At 39.8% G+C, this 22,247-nt stretch overlaps 2 protein-coding genes across 5 annotated transcripts; both read right to left on the bottom strand.

The window, feature by feature from the left end:
• Positions 1 to 106: 106 nt before the first annotated feature.
• LOC110059839 (uncharacterized) lies at positions 107 to 8,498 on the bottom strand. 2 transcript variants are annotated; one of them, XM_020766562.2, is made up of 9 exons: positions 8,390 to 8,498; positions 7,978 to 8,033; positions 5,961 to 6,143; positions 5,169 to 5,256; positions 3,901 to 4,017; positions 2,550 to 2,667; positions 1,536 to 1,592; positions 1,273 to 1,415; positions 107 to 746 (listed from the first exon to the last, which is right to left on the bottom strand). In XM_020766562.2, the coding sequence occupies exons 1-9, from the start codon at positions 8,390 to 8,392 to the stop codon at positions 528 to 530; spliced, it is 984 nt and encodes a 327-aa protein (XP_020622221.2). In that variant the 5' UTR covers positions 8,393 to 8,498; the 3' UTR covers positions 107 to 527. The 2 variants fall into 2 exon arrangements, with proteins under 2 accessions (XP_020622221.2, XP_089139265.1); XM_089283139.1 differs by lacking the exons at positions 7,978 to 8,033; positions 8,390 to 8,498 and adding an exon at positions 7,638 to 7,791.
• A 5,567-nt stretch (positions 8,499 to 14,065) lies between these two features.
• LOC110059813 (uncharacterized) lies at positions 14,066 to 22,088 on the bottom strand. 3 transcript variants are annotated; one of them, XM_089283140.1, is made up of 9 exons: positions 21,938 to 22,088; positions 21,588 to 21,646; positions 20,628 to 20,810; positions 19,250 to 19,337; positions 18,987 to 19,088; positions 17,762 to 17,879; positions 17,390 to 17,446; positions 16,003 to 16,145; positions 14,066 to 14,826 (listed from the first exon to the last, which is right to left on the bottom strand). In XM_089283140.1, exons 1-9 carry the CDS (start codon positions 21,938 to 21,940, stop codon positions 14,608 to 14,610), a joined length of 972 nt encoding a protein of 323 aa, XP_089139266.1. In that variant the 5' UTR covers positions 21,941 to 22,088; the 3' UTR covers positions 14,066 to 14,607. The 3 variants fall into 3 exon arrangements, with proteins under 3 accessions (XP_089139266.1, XP_089139268.1, XP_089139267.1); XM_089283142.1 differs by lacking the exon at positions 20,628 to 20,810; XM_089283141.1 differs by lacking the exon at positions 21,588 to 21,646.
• Positions 22,089 to 22,247: the final 159 nt, after the last annotated feature.

The raw sequence follows: 22,247 nt of genomic DNA, 5'->3' as shown, positions 1-22,247 counted from the left end.
GGGTTATCCTCGGCATTTACCCCTTTATACACGCAGATTACAAGAGAAAATTTTATACTATTACCATAGATATGAAGCTAAAGAATAAATTTTAGGACGACTGAAATTTGAATGGAGTCCATGAAAAACTAAATGTCTTTTATTCCCATTTGTAGTTCAGCAGATCAGTGAAGTGTCATTTATTGGCCAATAGGAATTAACCATGATCTATTGGAATTAAACAGATTGCTGAATAGTTTATCCTGTCGCCGTTTTAAGTCACAATTAAGAACTCAGTGCTGGTTGCTTCATTCATCATTGCGATTATCGTTGACAATCAGCAATAGACCTTTTTACCGATACGGCGGCCATTTTAAATTCATTGTTTCAAATAGCTATTATGGGATGCTCAGGGGTCAAATTAGTATTTATTTGCCCCCTGAGTATCCCATAATATCTATTTAAAACAATTAATTTAAAGTGGCTGCCATATCGCCAAAAAAGGGTCTATCAACTATGAATATAAACTACATTTGTCTCAATCGGTTTTAGTCTTCGCCGTCCCAGTGATTCTCAGGAATTTCCTCAGGTTTGTACATCCATGTCTGAACAAAATATCGCTGATGTATTCCAATGTTTTTAATCGCCTCCATGTCATCTTCGTCTAGTTTTATATGAAGTGCTTCAAGATTCTCTTTGATGTGATTTTCAGAGACAGCTTTAGGCAGGACTGGAGTTCCACGCTTGATGCCCCAGGCTAGAGCGACCTGTATTCAGAACAGAAAAAGGCTTGAGAATTCAGAATCTAAGCCATAGTAAGGGTTTCCAAACACCATGGAAACGATCTCGGTGTGGTTCGTTCTTCGTGAGTGAAACAACTAGTTTTTGCTCCTAAAAACACCCAATGACGCCTTTCTGATCAATGGTAAACGATGAGGATAAATGCGTTTACAAAACACCTAACGAGAGCTTAGTTGGGTAGTGTAGTGCCCTATTTAAAGCGAATTCACTCCATTTTGTTTCTTGTTTTAGACAAGAAACAAACGTTTGTAAGCCTTTTTGAGAGGAGAAAGCAGGGATCGCATGCTGTTTATTTGAAAGAAATTTAACCGATCCGTCCCTGTTCAATAACGTCTATTACCCACTCTGTTCTAACTGGGAAACTTTACTCTGCTGCTCATAATGACAATTGAATCTGTCCTCTCTCTCCCCAGACCCTTGGAGCTCATGGACGCTGCGTGGGGGAAACGGGGACTGTGTAAGTATCTGTGTTCAGACGCTGTTGGTCCTTACCAAAGCGGCGCTAGTGTTATGTTTCTCTGCAATTTCCTTCAGCACTGGATTTTCCAACACGATCGGCTCTGTTGCCTTGTCAGGAAAGACGCTTTCTGGTCTGGTAGGAGATCCTAACGGAGAATAAGCTGTGACAACAATCCCTAAAAAGAAATCACAACATGCAATGTTAGCCACGTATTTGCACGAAATAGGCAAAATAAGAATACAACTGTGAATGAAGGTGAACCATTTTAAAATTAGAGTTGAGCTGCTGTTTGTACCTTTACTTTTGGAGAAAGTTATGAGCTCTTCTTGTGGCAAATAAGGATGAAGTTCCACTGTCAAATAGAAAACAAAAAGTGTTATACTTCCCATTGGAGGAGAACATGCCGCGTGTCACGTGTCATAGGCCAAAACTCACTCTTAACTCCCTAGGGAAACAACAACTTGAAGGCGTTGAACGTTCGGCTCACACGTGATCAGGTCGTGATCGAGCTTGTGTTTTTTCAACAACATATGGAGTTACCGACAACGTGAATTGAAATTGGCGAAGGCGAACATTATGCCGGAGAGCCAGTTACGTGATTTTCATTGGTCTTTATTCTCATCAACTAAAACTCTCGTTCAAACACATTTTCTGCTAATTTAAGACACTATCGTTCCCATTTTCAACCAGCAAGGTGAGAAAACGATAACTGAGCTTATTTACGTTTTCCTCTAATATAAGAAATCATAGCAAATGGTTTGAACCCAGGAGTATCGTTAGTTCATCTTGTGTGATCGTCCGGGTGAGAGTAGTTCTGAAAAGAAGTGTTTTTGGTGACTGATGTTTCGATAACCTGAGCGGAAGTCATCTTGAGAGTCAAGTGAATAGTGTTAGTCAGTCGATGGTGTTACAAGTCTGGTCCGTTGAAAGTGATTGGTCAGTTAGGCCACGATGGTATCGGCTGAAAGTTTGTCAGCAGTCATTGGTCGGTTGTGGTAAGTTTCGATCCGTTTATCAGTTGATTCTATTGTTAGTCAAATTAAGACCAGTTAAGTTAGTCTGTTTGAGGTCCGTCTACTAGTCAAATTAGGTCGGTCTGTTACAAGTCCATTTCTGGGTTTTGTTTATGTTCTGAATAAGTCGTTTGTAGGGTGCCGGTAGTTGTTTCTGTTACGTAATCATCATTCCCACCTCCCACTAGGAACCTAAATACCAGATTCAAACACGACAGTCGCCGATGCACGCTGCTAATGCTGTTGCAAAGCACTAACATCTTCAAACCTTCACCTCTTGAAACCCAAGAGCATACCTTGATTGCAAGCTGGCACTATCCTGGCAGTTTCCAGAAGAGCTTGAGTCTTCTTGATGGTGAAGTTTGAGATTCCAATGGCTTTACAGAGGCCCTTGTCAACAAGTTGTTCCATGGCCTGTAGTAAAGGAAGGTTTATAGAAAGAACACAGTCAATACAACTGGGTAAAGAATGGTTGTCGTCTATTGTGGAAACGAATTAAACGACAATTACATGTGCATTTCAGTTGTAATTGGATTGCAAATATCTTATAGCGCAAGTATCTAGGATTTAACGTGCTGTTAGTCAGAGAAGCCACACACGCAGGCTAATGAATTTTGGGCGAGGTTTACGGCTTTTCATCAAATGGTGAAATTTTCAAACACCAACATTCAGCTGTCTCAGGCTAAGAACTTCTATCTATTATTATTTCAAAGCATAAAAATTTGAATGTATCAATCAAACATGAAAGACATGAATTACGAGAGCAACTCGGGGAAAATTTGAAATCATGAAAAGCATGAATTTTTCGCTGTTTCTTGAGCAGCATTCTTCCTCGAGAGAAGCGCGCTTGGTAAAAATGAAAACATTCCATGATTGACTGCCTCTTCCCATTCAACCATTCATATTGTCAACATGGATCCTGTAAATGCCTCTTACTAACCGATTTTGAGGTCCTGCAAGTACTGCAAGTTACGGACCGAGTTTTTTTTCCCTTCGATTTATCAGTGGCTCAAGCGCGAACTGCGTATCGAAGGGGAAAAAATGAGGATCCTTAACTTACAGTACGGACCGAGAAGACGAGGTTAGTAAGATATTTCTTTGATCTCTACCGTGTGTCTGACGAGGTTGGGAACGATTTCCATTTACACGAAACTGCTTCAAATTTGTGACGCACGTCGAAAGCAAAACGAGTCAATTTGAAATAGTTGTTAAGTCGTAGGCACGTTTTAATACACAATATAAAGTAAAAGAAAGTTTTAAACTTTTATTTACTGGCTATAAAAGTTAAGAACACTTGGCGATAAATCACGAAACATTTTGGCAACAAAAACAGCTTTAAATTTTAGCGAGACGTACATTAGAATACGGCCCGCTAAACTGACCAATCACAGCAAGCGTAATAACTGAGAGATATCACAAATTAATTTCCGTTATCACAAATGCCTGTTAGTCATGTCTCTCAAGAGACTAAAGAAGTTAGGTATTTCGTGGACCACGCGCTGTTTTCTGGGTCTGATTAGATCATAAGTGAGCAACAACGTTGCGCCCATGATCTTTCCAAGATGGCGAACACGGCGAGCAAATAAGGTCTGTCCCGACCTTGTCCACCATTTTGGACAGATCACGGGAACAAAGTTTCGTGGGTACCTTCCAGGTATTTGCTATGCCTTCTGCTGAATATCCAATCACACCATCTGCAATGCATCTGGGAAAAAATGTGTCTTTCTTGAATGCCTCTTTCTTGAATGCCCAAGGCATATGTATCTAAACACAAGCAAGAAAAAAATCATATAAACTCTTGCTCTTAAGCCATCGTAGCTTGATTAGCAATATAACACAAACAGCGGTGATATTTCAGTATTAAAGTGCCTTGGAAAACAATGTTTACTGATCACCGCTGTTTGTGTTATATTTTTAAAGAGGAAGTCAGCTATAATCTTCTTTTCCTGTTAGACCTAGCAGGAGTTCTGGTAATCCTCATCGTTTGAAAACACCATTCAGAAATGAAGGCGAAAGGACGGAAACAAAAACGTTGTTATTAACAATGCTGATATTTTGAGTGCGGTGAAACGTTTCAAAAGAATTTGTTACGGTAAAATTAAACATAAATGCATTAATCTGAAAACAAGTTCTATATGTTTGTAACAGTATAAAGTATCTAATTACTACCCTGGTAGCCAAAACATGACACACTCAGGAAAATTAGGGCATGGGTCAGCAATTATTTTCCTCAAAACAGTTAGGGGGTGGTCTACGTTCTGAGGCTTGGTTCATAACAACATAAACTTTTGGGAGACAAATACATCTTCTAAAGTGATTGTTTTTGACTTGTCAAACTTATGCAAATTAGGTCACGTGACTTGATACGGCCAAAAAAACGTGGAAAATCTTTAAGCAAAAATGGGAACAGTTTGCAAAAAGAAGGCTTCAACAGAACTGGTACGGGATAAGTCCTAATGACAACAGCAAAGGAACTGTGCTTGGCAATTGTTGAATAGTTCATTATTTCTGGAAATAAACGGTTTCTTCTACTAGTACCCAGTCCCCCAATAAAAGTGATTTGTCTTTTTAAAAGTTCCTATTTACGTATCTTAACTTTTCCAAGCGCAGAAACGATGTATCTAATGACCCTAAACTCATGAAACTAACATCAAAGTTTAAGGACATAAGAAAAGTGTTCCCATTTAACAAAAGAGATTATTTGGCTTGAAGAGACCACGTGACCCAATTTGCATATTTTCGACATTCCAAATTGACACAAACTGTCAACCTTTTGACCTGGCAAAGTTTCATGCTGCTACAACTAAAGCTTCAAAAGATACACTACCCTCTAACTTTCCGGGTGAATAACTGGAGGCCCTTGCCTTAATTTACCTGAGCATGAAACGGTACAACTTATACGTAAGTCTTTTTACCAAGTACAAGTCCAGGTAGTCTAACTGTAGCTTTTTCAGAGTCTCCTGACAAGCTGGCAACACATCTTCAGGTGCATGGCAGTTATTCCTGCGAAAAAACCAAAATAAATAGAACTTTAACAAGTGACCTATGATTACCAAGGGCGGTTTTCTAACTCTTCGTGAAGCCAAACCAACTTTTGCCATTCATGATACGCATAAAGGACCAGTCAGAACTTGCAATGTCACCGTGCAACCGGTTGAAAGCGCGGGAAAACTCACAGATATCTTATTGCCTGGTTTTTATCCAATGGGAGGAACTGTAACTTGAACACCTGAGTTATAAAGCTTCAACTGATAGTGATTACAATGGCTAATTCCCTCTCTAAGATGCGGCTGCTGGGTATCATGGTGAGTTGTATTCATCATCTTAGACTGGATATTTGTTTTCATGAATGCAACTGCCATGATTCCCCGCAGGCACTTCTACTTGAGGAAATTGGCCTTTAATATCTGTATACAAATATCTGAATGTATCTGAATTATGATAAATATAAGGATTCCTTATAAAGACTCCATCGGGACTTTATGCTACAGAAATGCTGAAAGAGTTCAGCGCCGACAGTTCCACTCTCCAGGGTGGAGAGAGTCATTGTAGTAATCATGTGTATTGATGTCTAACGAAACAAAACCTCGCGAAGACAACTCCCCCTCCCCCCCCCCCCCCAGGAATATGTAGATATCTTTGACTCTCAAGCCGACCTGCGTTCAGTTGACCACTCTGATACCTCCCTAGCGCCACAGAATGCCTACCAGAGTTTTGACGTGACGAAGACATCTTCCCTTTTCAACTTTCCTTCTCTGAAGACTTCCGCCAAGGCCTCGCCAATTTCTTCTTCATTTCCGTAAAAATGCGCACCGTCAATGTGTCTGTACCCATACTGCAGAGCAAGCCTGATAGCCTTACTGACCTCTCCCTCCATAATTTGCCAAGTCCTTCAATTGCCAAAAGTCAGAGTTGATTAAACATGATCCTTGTCAAGGTTAACCTAACTTTTCAAGATTTATTTGTAACTCCAAGTTAACGCGTATACGGCGGTGGTTCTTAAGTAAAGTAGTCACTCAAAAGACAATCATTATTTACCACTACACGCCTTCCACCTTCTGATTTTTTAGTGTCACGCCCAGTTGCTAACTCACCAAGAATGGACTGGGTCCGAGTCGGTGCCAATTAGTACTATCCCGAAACTGTCTGATTATTAGCAATATTTCAATATAGCAAACTCCATTTCCTCGTCTTATACATGCAATACAGTAAAATCCCGCCTCACGGCCACCCAGTTAATGCGGCCACTTTGTTCTGGTCTGAATAAAAGCTCAGTTAGTCATTTTCTAAATGAAAGAATGCCTTTAAAGTGTATATGACATGAAAAATAATTTCTGCTTATCTGAAAGGCCTTTCAAAGTACAGAAGAATGGCAGTTTTAGTTTTGGAATATCAGTTTTCGTTTCAGAGACTTTGACGTTTTCCTATTATGCTAATTAGATCAGTGATGAGGTCATAAGGTTTGCAACTAAAGGTGGTAAAATGTTGAACAAATGATATCTCTGGAAATATGGAAGCAGTGTTCTTGAAACTTGACACCACAAATGTGCCAAGTTTCAAGTGATGTACATTTGTGGTGCCAAGTTTCAAGAACACTGCTTCAATATTTCTAGAGATATTGAACACTGCTTTAATATTTCTAGAGATATTGTTTGTTCAATATGACGTCATCACTGCTCAGTTTTGTTCGTGTAAAAATCCAATAAATTGTCTGTTGTCGATGAATAAGAGCGTCCGCCGATGCGTGTTTTGTACAATCAGTAAAACATGACAAATTGGACTTCCGCACTTTTGTGTGAAAAGTTACATCGAACTCAGATAACATCTCCAGTTTTTAAATATGTTTAAGGTTGATAAATGTTTGAGAACATGTTAAAAGCTTAGCTGAAAATAAGTGAATAAAACAGAAATAATCAGCAAAGTTACGATGACGCTTTCTTTAATTCGAAGAACGATTTCGATTTTGTTGGTCGAGTTATCAACACTCCTTGTCTATTTTCGCAGAGTAAAATTTCGCTATGTTAAAGAAACACACATAATGTAAGTGGCCTTTTGGCGTTGGTGAAAATTGTTGCAGCATCTCAGCACAAATAACAACGAAAGAAACCTTGTCAAGATTTGTTGACAATTGAAAACACCGACTCGGACTTGAAAGTGCACCCGCTGCACTATGCAAATGAGCTACTTGTACGCGTCAGATGATCCTTTCAAAAACTTTTGCAAACTCACCAAAAAAGCAGAAACAATAAGAAACTATCAAATACAGGTTTTGCTTATGATGAGGCATTGTGTGGGAAACTCACGAATTAACTCGATACCAGAGTAAAGAGTTTTCTTACATAACTTTTCTTTACAAGCCTTGTTTTCGACCCTGAAAAACTCACCTTTTCCATTAGCTCAGAGCGTAAAACTACATATAAGAACCCTGGTTCTTATTCTCAGCCTTATTACCTGCCATCGCTGTGAAAAATCTGCAAGAGAATCTCGCAACTCTCACCAGTTCGTGATCACACAACGTGACAACACCACGCAAGAACCCCCGACATGTGCGTGGATCCGCGCGGATATATATCGTCATTGGTTGCGCAATTAGTTCTAAAAATAGACAAATTGTCCCATATCATAGGTGCGCGCAGATCCCAAGACTTACGGTCTCCGTCCCTGATTATGGCTCCTGACTGTATATCATTATTTGAATCAAATGATTAAACCAGCAAGACTTACCCCAAAGCGATAGAAGGCATACGTGCTCCATTGTTAAGCTCAACTTCAGCAGCCGCCTAACCAAAGAAATCGTATACGGGTGATTTTATTACACGCCAGTTTAACTTCCTCATTTGTCTAGGCTAAGTTTCGTTTTCAATGCTTAAGGTAAGGGCCGCAAGATCTCTTAAGCTGCCTTTCTAAAGGCTTCTTAAAAACTAGTGAAGCAACTGAACAGCTTCTGATTATTCGTATTTCATGATGTTCGACTCGCTGTCTCTAAAGGCCTAATCCTATCACACTAAATGCTAGCCTCCCTCACTAGGACCTGCAGTCAATTGAACTCTCAATGGGTGGACGTGTAAAGGATCTTGGAAAAATACGAAATATAAACTTATAGCAAGGTATGATTGCTTGGCATCTGTTCGCTTACCATTGTAATCCGCAGTACTATCTACCACAAAGGAACAGCTCCAAATGGGCGAGTACGCGTCCCGTGATCAGTCCGTGAATTCGGATACGGTTTCTTGTGACCTTTGATTGTGTTCAAGTTTAATCGTAGCCTGACTAAAGTCATGTTCGAGTCACGAGTTCGATTATGATTTTTTTATTGTTATTTTACCTTTCCTTTCAGTTTCTATTGTCTCGTTTGACTTTGACTGTTGTTGTTAAAAAAAAATTGTCAGTTTTGACTCGAAATAGTTTTCCACTGAAGACGTGATCTGAAGAAGCAGAAAACATGTACCGTGTACCTATCGAGTTACAGAAACCCGAATCGAAGTTTGGGAGAATGCCAGAGAAATATTGTGGGAACATGAGCCGACAGGTGAGTGTTTCCACAGCTTTTTCGGGTTCTCCCAAGCTTTCACGAATCGATAGCAACACGGAGAACATGTTTTCTTTTTTTTTTTTTCAGAAAGTACCGCGACGAAGAAAAGAAAACAACTTGTTTTCTTTGATCATCAAATGGTAAATTCTCTTTGCTTCAGCCATCATCACGTCAACAGCTCGTGCGAATCTGTGTTTCTATCGAGTTTTAGTAGAATTCTATTAGTATACTAATGCAAATGCTGCAATCTGATTGGCTGAGCTACTCGTACACTATAAGCCATTAGAATGCAGTAGCTGTCGTTCGTCCACGAAATGCGACGTTTTTATCGTTTTTCCGAAGTCTTCGAAGAAAGTTTAGATGTAAATGGATAATTATATTCCTGAAAAGACAAAAAGAAGGACATGATGTAAACGGGCTCTTGACTTTAAAAACTTGAAATTATTGAAAAACCGGTGCGCGCGCGTAAACAACTGCAAATTTACCAAGGACAATTCAATACGTGCGATTCTGTTTAAGCGTAAAGTTTAATAATGCGTCGAAAAATATTTGGACACCATTATATGCGTTAATTTAAGTTAGAATTCTACTAAAACAATTAGATTATTTGCTCTCGATTTCTATGAGGAGAGAGTTGATTCGGCCTTCGGCCTCATCATTTATCACCTCATAGAAATCTCGAGCTCATAATCTAATTGTTAATTAGTATAAATCTACTAGCGTTGTATCACGAATGCCGTTCTCTGATTGGCTACGCTACTCACTATCTATTCTGTGATAGAAGTGAGTAGCGTAGCCGTGTGCCCTTGTTAACAAAATGACGGCCGCGTCTTGGCATTTTCGAAGTGTCTGTGCAGAGGATTTAGATTACGTTTTTGAACGACTAGTAGATTTATACTAAAACAATTAGATTATTCCCTCTTGATTTCTATCGCGTGATAGTTGACTCGGGCTGCACCCTCGTCAACTATCACGCGATGGAAATCTCAAGCTCATAATCTTTGCTTAATAAAAACACGATTTTTAACCAGTCAGTGGATGTATTTTCTTTGGGCTATTTTAGTTTTTTCAGTTAAACCGTGAAGACCAAAGATAATTTCTGAAATGTTTATTGTTTGCAACAGCCTGAAAGGTTTGGATTAGTCACGAATTGACACGAAACAATGCAAAGAGCTCGCGCTTTCTTCCACGACAAATCTTATTTTTTCAAAGACTGAAATTCTTCCTTTTTTTTCTATTTCAGAGCTTACGTATAAGCAAAGAATAAAATATGAACGATATTTTAAAAAGCGATGACCAGACACGGCCAGACAGCCATCTGATACTGAGGAGTAACCCGAAAACGCTGATCCCCGGTTCGCGGATCCCCGCTACGCATGCGCCGTGAAACCGGAACTCCTAAAATCTTGGAGCCTGGAAATTGATTATTCCAGAGCTCCGTGTCGTGGCGCTGACCAAAAAACCCGTGGGTTCTGGGAACTAGATTGCTGTATATTCCATGTGCTGTACGCATGCACAGGTGACGCATGCGCTTTGGAGACCAGACGGCGATTTGTGACTGAACGAGGAAAAACAAAAACGGAGTCGAAATTTACACCCAGGCCTCACTGCTTGGGTAATTACTCCACTCGCGTTTGTTGGATATGACATGATTATAGCCAACTCGGCCCTACGCGCCTCGTTGGTCATCTCATATCCAACAAGCGCTCGTGGAATAATTGTACATATTTAGAGGAAGTCAGATCAGACTTGCTGGTTTTCATGTGGGTCCTCTGTCCTGATCGAATTGGAATTTGGACATGTTGGTTTTTGTGGAGAGAGGAAAACAGGAGAACCCAGGGAAAAACCCTCGGAGCAAGGCGAGAACCAACAACAAACTCCGGCCACATATGACAGCGGGCCGGAATCCGGCGAAGCCGAGCCACATTCATGGGAGGCGAGCGCTCTCACCACTGCCTCATCCCTGTTCCTTAGGGGAAAATTAGAAAGTCCCGTCCGCTTCACTAGCCGTTTATATAGTCAGACATACGAGCAAGTGCTGAGACAGTCAATTATTTAGACCAGAGATACCCCAAGCTCACAAATGAACCGCCGCGCCCGCTGTATAGATACAGCAGTTCTAAGGTTACGGAACAGTCGAGATACAAGGGTTTGTATGGGAAAAAAGTTTATATTCTAAGCCTAGAAAATACGACGGAGTACTGAGATAAACCTACCTTGCATCACGTGTGTGCTTTCTTGTTTTTCTTGGGGTTTCTAGGTCGATTTATGACTATTAAAGTGATTTTTAGTTTCACTGCTTTGTCCTGAAATAGACTGTTAAAAGTCTCTCTATTTACGCACGCGAAAGAAGAAGCGAGCGAAATGATCGTGAGCGCGAAGCACGCAGCGGTAGAGGCTGGGGTCTGCGAGCGAAGCGAGCAAGAAGAATCTCGGTCCCCACCCCCTACTCAGTCAAGTCTTTCTTTTTGCGCTGGCGTCCAGTTCTCTCGTGATTCTATCCGTGCTTTCAAAAATCGAATGAAAATACGAGAAAATAGAGGGCTGTGAACAGCCTAGTCCTGAAAGGGATATAAAGAGGACAAGGAAACAGACACCTGAAGTAAGGTAGGTTTATCTTTATTCATAATCCTGAATACAACGGACTTTTCCATATGTATTTAGATAACCTTAACGTCTGAACCAACTATAGCGGAATCAATTTCAATGCCAATGCGCTCAAAAGTAAAAAACGTTGGAGCCACAATCTCAAAACAACTCTGTAGGCGCGTTCTTCTCCCCCATCGATCCTTGGTGAGATGTTAGTTCATTTTAGGGTTACCCTCGGCATTTACCCCTTTATACACGCAGATTACAAGAAAAAATTTTAGACTATTACCATAGATATGAAGCTAAAGAATAAATTTTAGGACGACTGAAATTTGAATGGAGTCCATGAAAAACTAAATGTCTTTTATTCCCATTTTTAGCTCAGCAGATCAGTGAAGTGTCATTTATTGGCCAATAGGAATTAACCATGATCTACTGGAATTAAACAGATTGCTGAATAGTTTATCCTGTCGCCGTTTTAAGTCACAATTAAGAACTCAGTGCTGGTTGCTTCATTCATCATTGCGATTAGCGTTGACAATCAGCAATAGACCTTTTTACCGATACGGCGGCCATTTTAAATTCATTGTTTCAAATAGCTATTATGGGATGCTCAGGGGTCAAATTAGCATTTATTTGCCCTCTGAGTATCCCATAATAGCTATTTGAAATAATTAATTTAAAGTGGCTGCCATATCGCTAAAAAAGGGTCTATCAACTACGAATATAAACTACATTTGTCTCAATCGGTTTTAGTCTTCGCCGTACCAGTGATTCTCAGGAATTTCCTCAGGTTTGTACGTCCATGTCTGAACAAAATATCGCTGATGTATTCCAATGTTTTTAATCGCCTCCATGTCATCTTCGTGTAGTTTTACATGAAGTGCTTCAAGATTCTCTTTGATGTGATTTTCAGAGACAGCTTTAATGAATAATGAATAGCGTAGCCGTGTGCCCTTGTTAACAAAATGACGACCGCTTCTTGGCATTTTCGAAGTGTCTGTGAAGAGGATTTAGATTAAGTTTTGAACGAATAGTAGATATATACTAAAACAATTAGATTATTCCCTCTCGATTTCTATGCGTGATAGTTGACTCGGGCTGTGCCCTCGTCATCTATCACGCGATGGAAATCTCGAGCTCATAATTGTTTAATAAAAACACGATTTTTAACCAGTCAGTGGATGTATTTTCTGTGGGCTATTTTAGTTTTTTCAGTTAAACCGTGAACGCCAAAGATAATTTCTGAAGTGTTTATTGTTTGCAACAGCCTGAAAGGTTTGGATTAGTCACGAATTGACACGAAACAATGCAAAGAGCTCGCGCTTTCTTCCACGACAAATCTTATGTTTTCAAAGACTGAATTTTTTGATTTTTCTCTTTCAGAGCTCATGTATAAGAAAAGAATAAAATATCATCGATATTTTAAAAAGCGATGACCAGACAGGGCCAGACAGTCATCTGATACTGAGGGGTAACCCGAAAACGCGGATCCCCAGTCCGCGGACTCCCGCTACGGACCGGGTCCTCGGACTACCTTAAGGATCAGTTTACGGCCTACCCCTACGGAAATCTTCCACGGAACGCCCTAAAAATGAAATAAAAATAATAAATAAAGATTTCTCTCAAGGTTTGGCCAATAGATTACTCGTGCCGGCGAAATTTCGAACGTAACGCTGTGCGAATGTAACAGATGTGGGTTCAGACTCGGGCGCATTTATATTACATGTATTACACATTGCCATTTCCTTTTGTGGCTTGTATGAAAGACCGGGAAGCGTCCGGGAAGCCTCAACCCCTCCGCCATTTTTTGTAGCACATTCTCTGGGGGGTTTATGAACTCGTTCCAGGCTTCACAATTTGCTCGGCGGAATTACAGATACAACGAAGCTAACACGACCTAAAAACACATCTTTTCATCGCTAGATTGAACCACGAATGCAAGATTAGACCTTTCCTTGTTTGCTCTCGCGGCATCCCTTTTCGCCGAAAACAGCTTTTAGGCATTATTTTGGGGGTTTTTCAAAACCCAAGTCTGTTCATTTGCACAGCGTAACGTTCGAAATTTCGCGACACCGGTGATCTGTAAGACAACCCATAAGTGAAATCTTTATTTATTATTTTTCTTCTATTTTGGGATGGTCCGTAAAGAGGATCCGTTGGGGTAGTCCGCGGACCCGGTCCGTAGTAGGCTCCGCGGACCTGGGGCCCGTTTCTCGAAAGCTCCGGTAACTTTTCGGGCCCACAAAGCCATTTTTAGTCCATCTGTATCTAAAAACGGAGAAGTGTATACGCCTGAAACTTCTTCTATGGAGGGAACTTCTCCTCATATAAAGAATATGTGAATAAAACAGCTCTGTAATCGTAAGGTTCGAGATTTTGCTATGGCTTTACGGGCCCCAAAAGTTTCCGGGGCTTTAGAGAAACGGGTCCCTGGGGTCAGTGTTTTCGGGTTACCCTGCGGTTGTTGCCCTTGTAATATTGTGCCTTTGAAGTACTTGATTTGCATTCTAAATAAATAAACGAAAAAGAAAAGTTGCTATTCTTCATTTAACCGTGTTATAGAACAGTTGACTGAAATAACAGTGACACTTTTTTGCATGGAAGCCATTGACCTCCAATATCATTGTTATTGTAACGCAAATGCTGCGGAGAATGTCACGCTGAGACACAGGTACAGGTGTACTAATCTTTTTTGAGCGAAAAAGCAGTTTATTTATTAGTTATTGACTTTATTGTTGTTTAACAAAAATAACCTCATCTTTGTTTTAAGCTTCTTCAAGCTTCTTGTTTTTGATCTACCAAGGCGATTTTTTCTTAACTTCACTAGATTTGTGCTGCCAACCTTAGTTAAGTTAGCAAGCATGCGGATTTCAAGGATTTCACTTAAATCGCGTCTTTTAAATGAAAACTTTTCCTCTTTGGTAAGGACTGCACGCTTATGGAAAATGTTGTAAACTTGATGTTGTAAAGAAGCTCCGTTACGATCTCCTCTCTGAAGATTTAAGTTTCATGCCACGAATACTTTGACGTTATCAGTTCTCGGAAATTCTTTTCACGGAGTCGGTCTGGATAATAACTTGGAGTTCCTTGACGGTAACAGAGTTTAGCTATGATCATAAAACAACTGCGTTGCACTCCGTTAACAATGTTAAAAGAAGTAACTGTCTTTCATCAATGCACTGCTGCCCTATAATTGTCAAACATTGCACTATCAGTTATTCTAGAGACAATCAGTCTTCGCCGTCCCAGTAATTCTCAGGAATTTCATCTGGTTTATACATCCATGTCTGGGTATGATATCGGTGATGTATTCCAATGTTTTTAATGGCCTTCATGTCATCTTCGTCTAGTTTTACATGAAGTGCTTCAAGATTCTCTTTGATGTGATTTTCAGAGACAGCTTTAGGCAGGACTGGAGTTCCACGCTTGATGCCCCAGGCTAGAGCGACCTGTGGTTAAAAGAGAAAAAGGCCTTCACAATTTGGACAAAAGTGAGTTAATATTTGGCAGGCTTTCCAGGCGTCCAAATGTTATTCATTTCGTGGTGTTTTCAGTCGTGTTCTCCTAAATGTCAACAGAAACACCTAAGTGTCTCTGTGCCAACATTCATTCGTATTACAATTAACAATTAGATTATAAACTCGAGATTTCTATCGCGTGATATCATAGAAATCGAGATTGAGAAATCTAATTGTTTTAGTATAAATCTACTCTCGTTCAAAACTTTATCTAAATCCTCTTCATAGACACTTCAAAAACGCAAAGAAGTGGCCGTCATTTTGTTAACAAGGGCACACTTCTGGACAACTCACTATCCATAACAGAATAGATAGTGAGTAGCGTAACCAATCAGAGAACGGCATTCGACAACTGCCTGAAGACTCATCAGAGTAGTAAAGGGTTTATTCATCACGAGGGAAGTGGGATAAAGAGCTACGTAACTAAAAGACAAACGCGATGCGTGATTTTACGAATAATTGTGTTTGCAAGTAACGAGTGAATTTCTCTAAAATTCGTTCTGTACTCTCTTACTCTATAGTGTGAGGCAGGCCTGAATGTCTCTCAGGTTTTGTCAATAATTCACGGAGATTTTTGAGCAGTCAATCGTTTGTCTGAAGACAATTGTAGCGAGAAGTGGGAGGGAAATGCGAACCCTTGACATTTACGTGTGAAGTTTGGATGCCTCGCGGACCTACATTCACACTCTTACCAGACCCCCGCATGTCAGCTCACGTAAAATGCATTGTATACATGATGTGTAAGTCGAACCTCTATTATGCGGCCACCTATTAAACGGCCACCCCTGTTAGGCGGCCCGTAATTAAAGTCCCAATGGGTCTATTGTTTTTACCTCTATTAAGCGGCCACTATTTCCCCGAGGGTACCGGCCTAGCCTGCGTAGCAAGCGTTTCCGTGGGGTTTGGAAGCAAAGAAAGACCGAGGAACGGGATTTTCGGTGTTTTGTCTGCGCGAAAAATGGGGCGAGAGCCAAAAAAAAGAAAGAGGGTTTTACGCGCTTTAATTCTTTGCTCCCGAACCCCACAGAAACGCTTGCTACGCAGGCTAGTACCGGCCGTTTAATAGGGGTTAAACCGTATCTATGTTTAGACGCTGTTGATTCTTACCAAAGCAGTGGAAGTGTTATGTTTCTCCGCAATAGTTTTCAGCACTGGATTTTCCAACAATATCGGCTCTGTTGCCTTGTTAGGATAGAAACTTTCTGGTCTATCAGCTGATCCCAATGGTGAATACGCTGTTACAATAATGCCTTAAAAATGTATTACAAGATGCTATTCACGTAATGTCATCGGTGACAAATTGGCGCAAAATTTCAACGGTAATTTATAATTTCACATGTAAATTATAAAATTGCTACATGTGGCAACGTTTGGCGCGAAATTTCTTGATACAATGAACAAGTCAAAACCCAGGATTGTAAGCGTAATTTGTCACCTAGGATATTTAAAGGTAATCAAATGGTTTACTCGTGACATTAAGAAATAATTTCATTTGCGTTTTAGAATTTCGACAAAAGCAAAAGCGTGTGAAATTATTTCCTAATTTCACTCGTCACCATTTGATTACCGGCATACTAAAGCTCCAAAACAGACAAACATTTCTATTGCGTTTAATTTAGGAAAACAAACAACCACGTGGAAGATCTGACAAAGCCGTAAATGCTAACACGGAGTGGCTTGACGTCCAGCAGAAATTTTTATTTTCTTCTCTACATTTATACTATATTATATTGTAAATAGCTTTACTATTGCTTGTCTGCCTAGTTTTTCTTAGCGTTATGGTTGTTAGAGTCAGCTAATGCCATTTTATAAGCTTCAAATCATTGTTTCCTTTCCTTTTTTGGTATAAATGTTGTTGCTGACCATACAAATGAAGCTCTCTCTTTGATGTAGTACATGGTGGTTAGAACTTTTTTGTCTGCAGGAAGTCAAGCCATTCCGTATTAGCATTTATTTTGGCAGAACGTCCATGTGGTTGGTTGTTTTCCATATTATACCCGATTCAATTTGAGGCTAAGCTTATCTATTTTTTCCAAGTTTCACACTCTGACACCCATTGTATGATGTCTTGCATTGTCTTGGTTCAACATACAGAGAAGAGCTAAATAAACAGTCTCCGAGTTTCCATCTCGACTCTGTCTCATGGATTGGTGCTGGTGGAAAAACTTTTCTAAAGAAAGTGTTAAATTTGCATGACTGAAGATAGGAGTAAAGGAAATTTTTGTACATAGCCAAAATGTGAAGTTCTAGCGCATGGTTTATTAGCCTTTATGGTAGAACTGGCATGCTTTGATTAAGCTAAATCCACCTTTTGCGACTTTTGTGATGTTTTTGAGCTTGCTGTGGATAGATTTCCCAAATTTATGACAAAAGGACTCATCTTTTGAAAAATATGGTCACGTGATTAACAATACACTGAATCAAATTGGTAGAAGGATCTTTTACATCAAACATTCTACTGACGGTAAAATCAGAGTTGAGCTGCTGTTTGTACCTTTACTTTTGGAGAAGGTTATGAGCTGTTCTTGTGGCAAATAAGGATGAAGTTCCACTGTCAAATAAACAACAAACACTAAATTATCAACCCTATGCATTTTGCCTTTGATTATAACCAGTCACTGAGATAATTTACATTAATTTTTGTAACAACTCTAAGGTGTATCATCATACCTTCCTCCTCTCCCCTACCCATTTTGCACAATGAACTTAACACCCAACACGGAAAATGGAAAGCATGCCTGTACACAACTAAACTGCTGCTGTTGACAAATGTGGTGCATGAAACATTCTAAATCTATTTTAATAAATACAAAATTCTCAAAGATATAGGTTTAACATTTTCAACCATAAAAACCCAATTGCATACCTTGATTACAGGCTGGTGGTATCTTGGCAGTTTCCAGAAGAACTTGAGTCTTTTTTATAGTGAAGTTTGAGATTCCAATGGCTTTACAGAGGCCCATATCAACAAGCTTTTCCATGGCCTGTAAAAAAAGCCAACAAGACCATTTCACACCTGGTTGTATCACAGACTAAGTAATAAAATCTGCCACAAACCATGCAACTGTCTCTAAATACTGCAACATTTTCAATTTCGTTAAGGGCTGGGTACCAGATCAATTTGATGGCTGACTAAGAATGACTTGGCTACCTTGGTTGTCTATCTTCAGCAAACTCGACAATGTGTTCTTATAAAGAATTTCATTTCAAAAAGATATTACCCGGCATGAAAATCAACTGCCATCCTGCCAAAAACCTAGAAATCTATTTCAAGACTAATAATTTCCTTGTCATGTGGCTGTTTTCAATAATTTCTTTTCAAACTCAAACTAAGCTTTCAGAGGTTTCATTTAAGGGCTGGGCACCAGGCAAATTGACTCTGAGGACAATATGCCTGCCTGGTATGGTTTGACCATCTAGAGGAAAGTTTTTCTTACAAAGAAGTAATATATCAAACAAGAGAGACAGTGCTTCATCGGGATATCCAAACACCAAGAAGAGACTTGAAAATACGATGTGCAGTGGAGTATTTTTGATGAAATTCGAGGTGTTTGGATAGCTGATGAAACACTGTCTTGAATGTTTGATATATCTCCTCAATAAAAAAAAAAAAAACTAAGGAAAATCTATGCTAATTGACACCGGGTATCCAAACCTCCTTCATGGTTGTGATTTTCTTTGTTTTAACTAGATGAATTTATGTATTAATGAGTTTGAGAAGCACAGTTCAAAAAGTTTTGCCCGCCTGTGAAAACCACTTGCCATCCTGCTGAAAGTGTTGATGAAATCCAGTATGTGCATGCCTTTTCTAAATAGTTATGTTTAACTTAACTGTTGGTTAAATTAGTTCAGCTTTGAAATGTACTTCAGCAAAGACTCAAATAAAGTTCCTAACAAAGGAATAACTGCAGTACAATCTCAATCATCTAGTTATTGGTATGGAATATTTCACGGTGCCTGTGCACCTATGTACCAACCTCATCTCACAGTCTTCTCATACTTCTCAAGATGGCAGCTCTGCAATGAGAAAGCCACCATCTTAAAAAGCATCTGTAACCAGAGCCTGGGTTAGTACTAAGTACACTATGTACCTTCCAGGTATTTGCTATGCCTTCAGGGGAATATCCAATCACACCATTGGCAATGCATCTGGGATATGGTGAATCTTTTTTAAACGCCAAAGGAAAATGTACCTAAAGTAAAAACAAACAACTAGTCGAAATCAGCAAAAATCTGGCTCTCTCATATATGATCTGATGGAAACTTTTAGAGCAGTTTTCAATTGAGTGTTAAAAATCTCATGTTTTGCATAACCAGGGAGCCAAGCCCACAGAAATAAAATGAAGCTTTTTACCAGGTACAAGTCCAGGTAGTCTAACTGTAGATTTTTCAGAGTCTCCTGGCAAGCTGGTAACACATCTTCAGGCGCATGGCAGTTACACCTGTGATAAAGATGACAATAAATTAAACTTCAACACTGGGTGGAGATTAGGATCTGGTATTTAAACGTCAATCAATCAGAAGTAAATCTAAAGGCACTCCTGCTGACAACTAACCAGATTGGTACAGAGGAATCCTGATTTTTTAAACCTCCAAGGGAAACAAATTTGTTGGTTAGAAAAATTGGAGAGTTTGAGAAATTAGGGGTTAAATTACAATGTTCGACTGAGGAGAGGGAGCAACTTTTGGTTCAAGCTATCAGGAGGTTCGAAAAAATGAGGATTTGAGAAATTGGTATTCCACTATACTTAAAGCTAGTATGTTTTCAAATGAATAATATTTTCATATTCCCATGGTATTAGTCATTGATGGCCACACACAAACAAAATAATTATAAAGATCAGTGAAAAAGGCTGTGTTGTTTCCAAAGAAAAAGGGGGAAATTGCATGGCTGCAAACAGTTTTGTACAGTTTTAGTGACAAATTGTTTCTTTGCAAATAATTAACTGCATAATTGTGTAGTTTTTTTTGTTTTATTACAGACATTGACAGCTCTCTTTCACCAGCATTATAACTAAAAACGTAAAGCTTCTTAAGCCAACTGGCTCATAGCCCTTGGTGCTTAACGTACTGCAGTTTCTGTAAATGAAGTGGCTAGGAATATCACCACTCCCCTGTGGATGGGATGCCAGTTCATTACAGGTTACTGCCATTGTCCCAACCTATCGCAGGTACCCATGCTGATTGATGGAGTGAGCCACTGTGAGCGTAAACAAAAAAGGGTCTTCCCCAAGAACACAACACAGTGATCCTAGTACAGGCTCAAATCTGGACAACTTGTTTGAAAGTCCCATGTGCAGACCTTTCGCTCACAGTACCTCCCACAGCAGTATAACAGGGCACTGGCAAATTGTTGTGGTGACCTCCTCAGGGGCGGATCCAGGATTTTTTTAGGAGGGGTTGCACCACTAAGCAATGGCATAACTGACTGGTGAGGTGAACAAATTTTAAAAGCAAACAAAAAGAAGATGGCTTCATCTCAGGAGGGTGTGCACCCCCTGCACCCTCCTCCTAGGTCTGCCCTTGCTCCTCCTGTCCAAGGGAACAAGTAACACTCATAGTTGCTTCATGGTACAGAAATTTGGAAACTAACATTAAGTGCCTTCACTTTGTATTCCTTAGTGGGTAGAGGCATAGTTTGTCACAGTTGTGTTCATGTGTTGACCCTTAACAACACAGAATGACTGAGGATATTGAACATGATTCAATGTTATCTTTGGCTGAATACTTACCAGAGTTTTGATGTGACAAAGATATCTTCCCTCCTGACATTTCCTTCTTTGAAGACCTCTGTGAAGACTTCACCAATTTCATCTTCGTTTTCATAATCATGCGCACAATCAATGTGCCTGTACCCATACTTCAGAGCAAGCCTGACAGCTTTACCAACCTCTCCCTTCATGGATTTCCAGGTCCTTTAATCAAAATTTTAAGGGTAAGCCAAGATTTGACTGAATATAGTAAACAACCATTTTATAAGGAACCTGTAATTTTCTGTGACAGGCTGAAATGGTTCTTATAAATTATTAATATTGGATGAGTAGTGAGAAATCAGGATTGAACTGTCTATTAAACAAGTTGTTACTTTTAAGGTGAAGGAAAAAAAAACAATGAATCATGATGTGATGTTTCAACTACAGTGGAATCTCAATTTTTCAAACTTCCAAGGGAAACGAAAATTGGTTTGAAAAATTGGATAGTTTGAGAAATTGGGGGGAAAATAACAGTGTTCAACCGAGGAGAGGGAAATGACTTTTGATTCAAGTTATCAAGAGATTTAAAAAAATGAGGGTTCGAGATACTGGGATTCCACTGTATTGACCCTGACAGGAATAATATAATAATGCCATAATTATCACCCTCTAACATGTAGAGACCTGAGCTAGTTTTTGAGGTTTGAAATACAGGATCAATTTCTGCACCAGGTCTAACATTGCTTCTCGAGAAATCTTGATCTCAAAGGGTTTCTAAAAGCAGACTACCCATCTTCCCAAGAAAATTTGGGGGAGTACCCCTCCCACTCAAAACTACCGAGTGTGAAACTATGGCCGAGACATCAGAAATGGACTGGGATTGAGTGAAGAAAATAACAAAAACATTATTAGCAATATTTCCAAAAAAACCTCACGTCCATGAGCAATAATATTTATCAGACAGTATTTGAACCGATTGAATAACCCCGCAGGACTTACCCTAAAGCAATAGAAGGCATAACTGTTCCATTGTTAAGCTTTACTGCAGCGGCAGCCGCCTATCCAGACAAGCATGAGATTTTAACACACATCACTTTAACCCGGCTTCTCATTTGTCTACTTATGAGATTTTAACACTGTCACATCAATATAGATCAGATTGGACCTTTCCATTGTCTACTTATTACAGGGGACTATCTGGTCTGCTAGCAGGCTCTTCGCGAGATTCCGGCTGAAGCTGACGAGCTAGGACTACCAACCTTCCAATGGATATCTTTGTTAAGAGTCTTATGGAAAACCAATATGTATTACCAAGCAAGGTACCATCGTTTGTTTATCAGTGTACTTACCATCGTAATCAATGCCAGTTATAACACCTTCAAAGTTTCAAACACAGCGCGGGAAAATCCAGGAGTTAGAAGGCGATAAGCACCCCGGCCGCCAATAATATAAGCACTCTCTCGCTCGATTCGCCAAGGGAGTAGGACTGGCACGACCCCTCTCGGTTTCTCCCGCGAAAAAAGCGTTCCCGTACGCTTTCCAGTTTTCCCCTATTGTGCCGGAAAAGAAAAATAAATCTCAGAAGATAATATGAGGGCGGACTAAGGCTAACTGGGTAGGGACTATAAATCGGTCTGGGGACTAAACGACCAAATACTG

This window comes from Orbicella faveolata, unplaced genomic scaffold (genome assembly GCF_042242905.1).
Source record: "Orbicella faveolata isolate gen_17 unplaced genomic scaffold, um_ofav_v1 contig_12, whole genome shotgun sequence".
Lineage (NCBI taxonomy): Eukaryota > Metazoa > Cnidaria > Anthozoa > Scleractinia > Merulinidae > Orbicella > Orbicella faveolata.
This window is presented reverse-complemented; position numbering and strand designations above follow the sequence as displayed.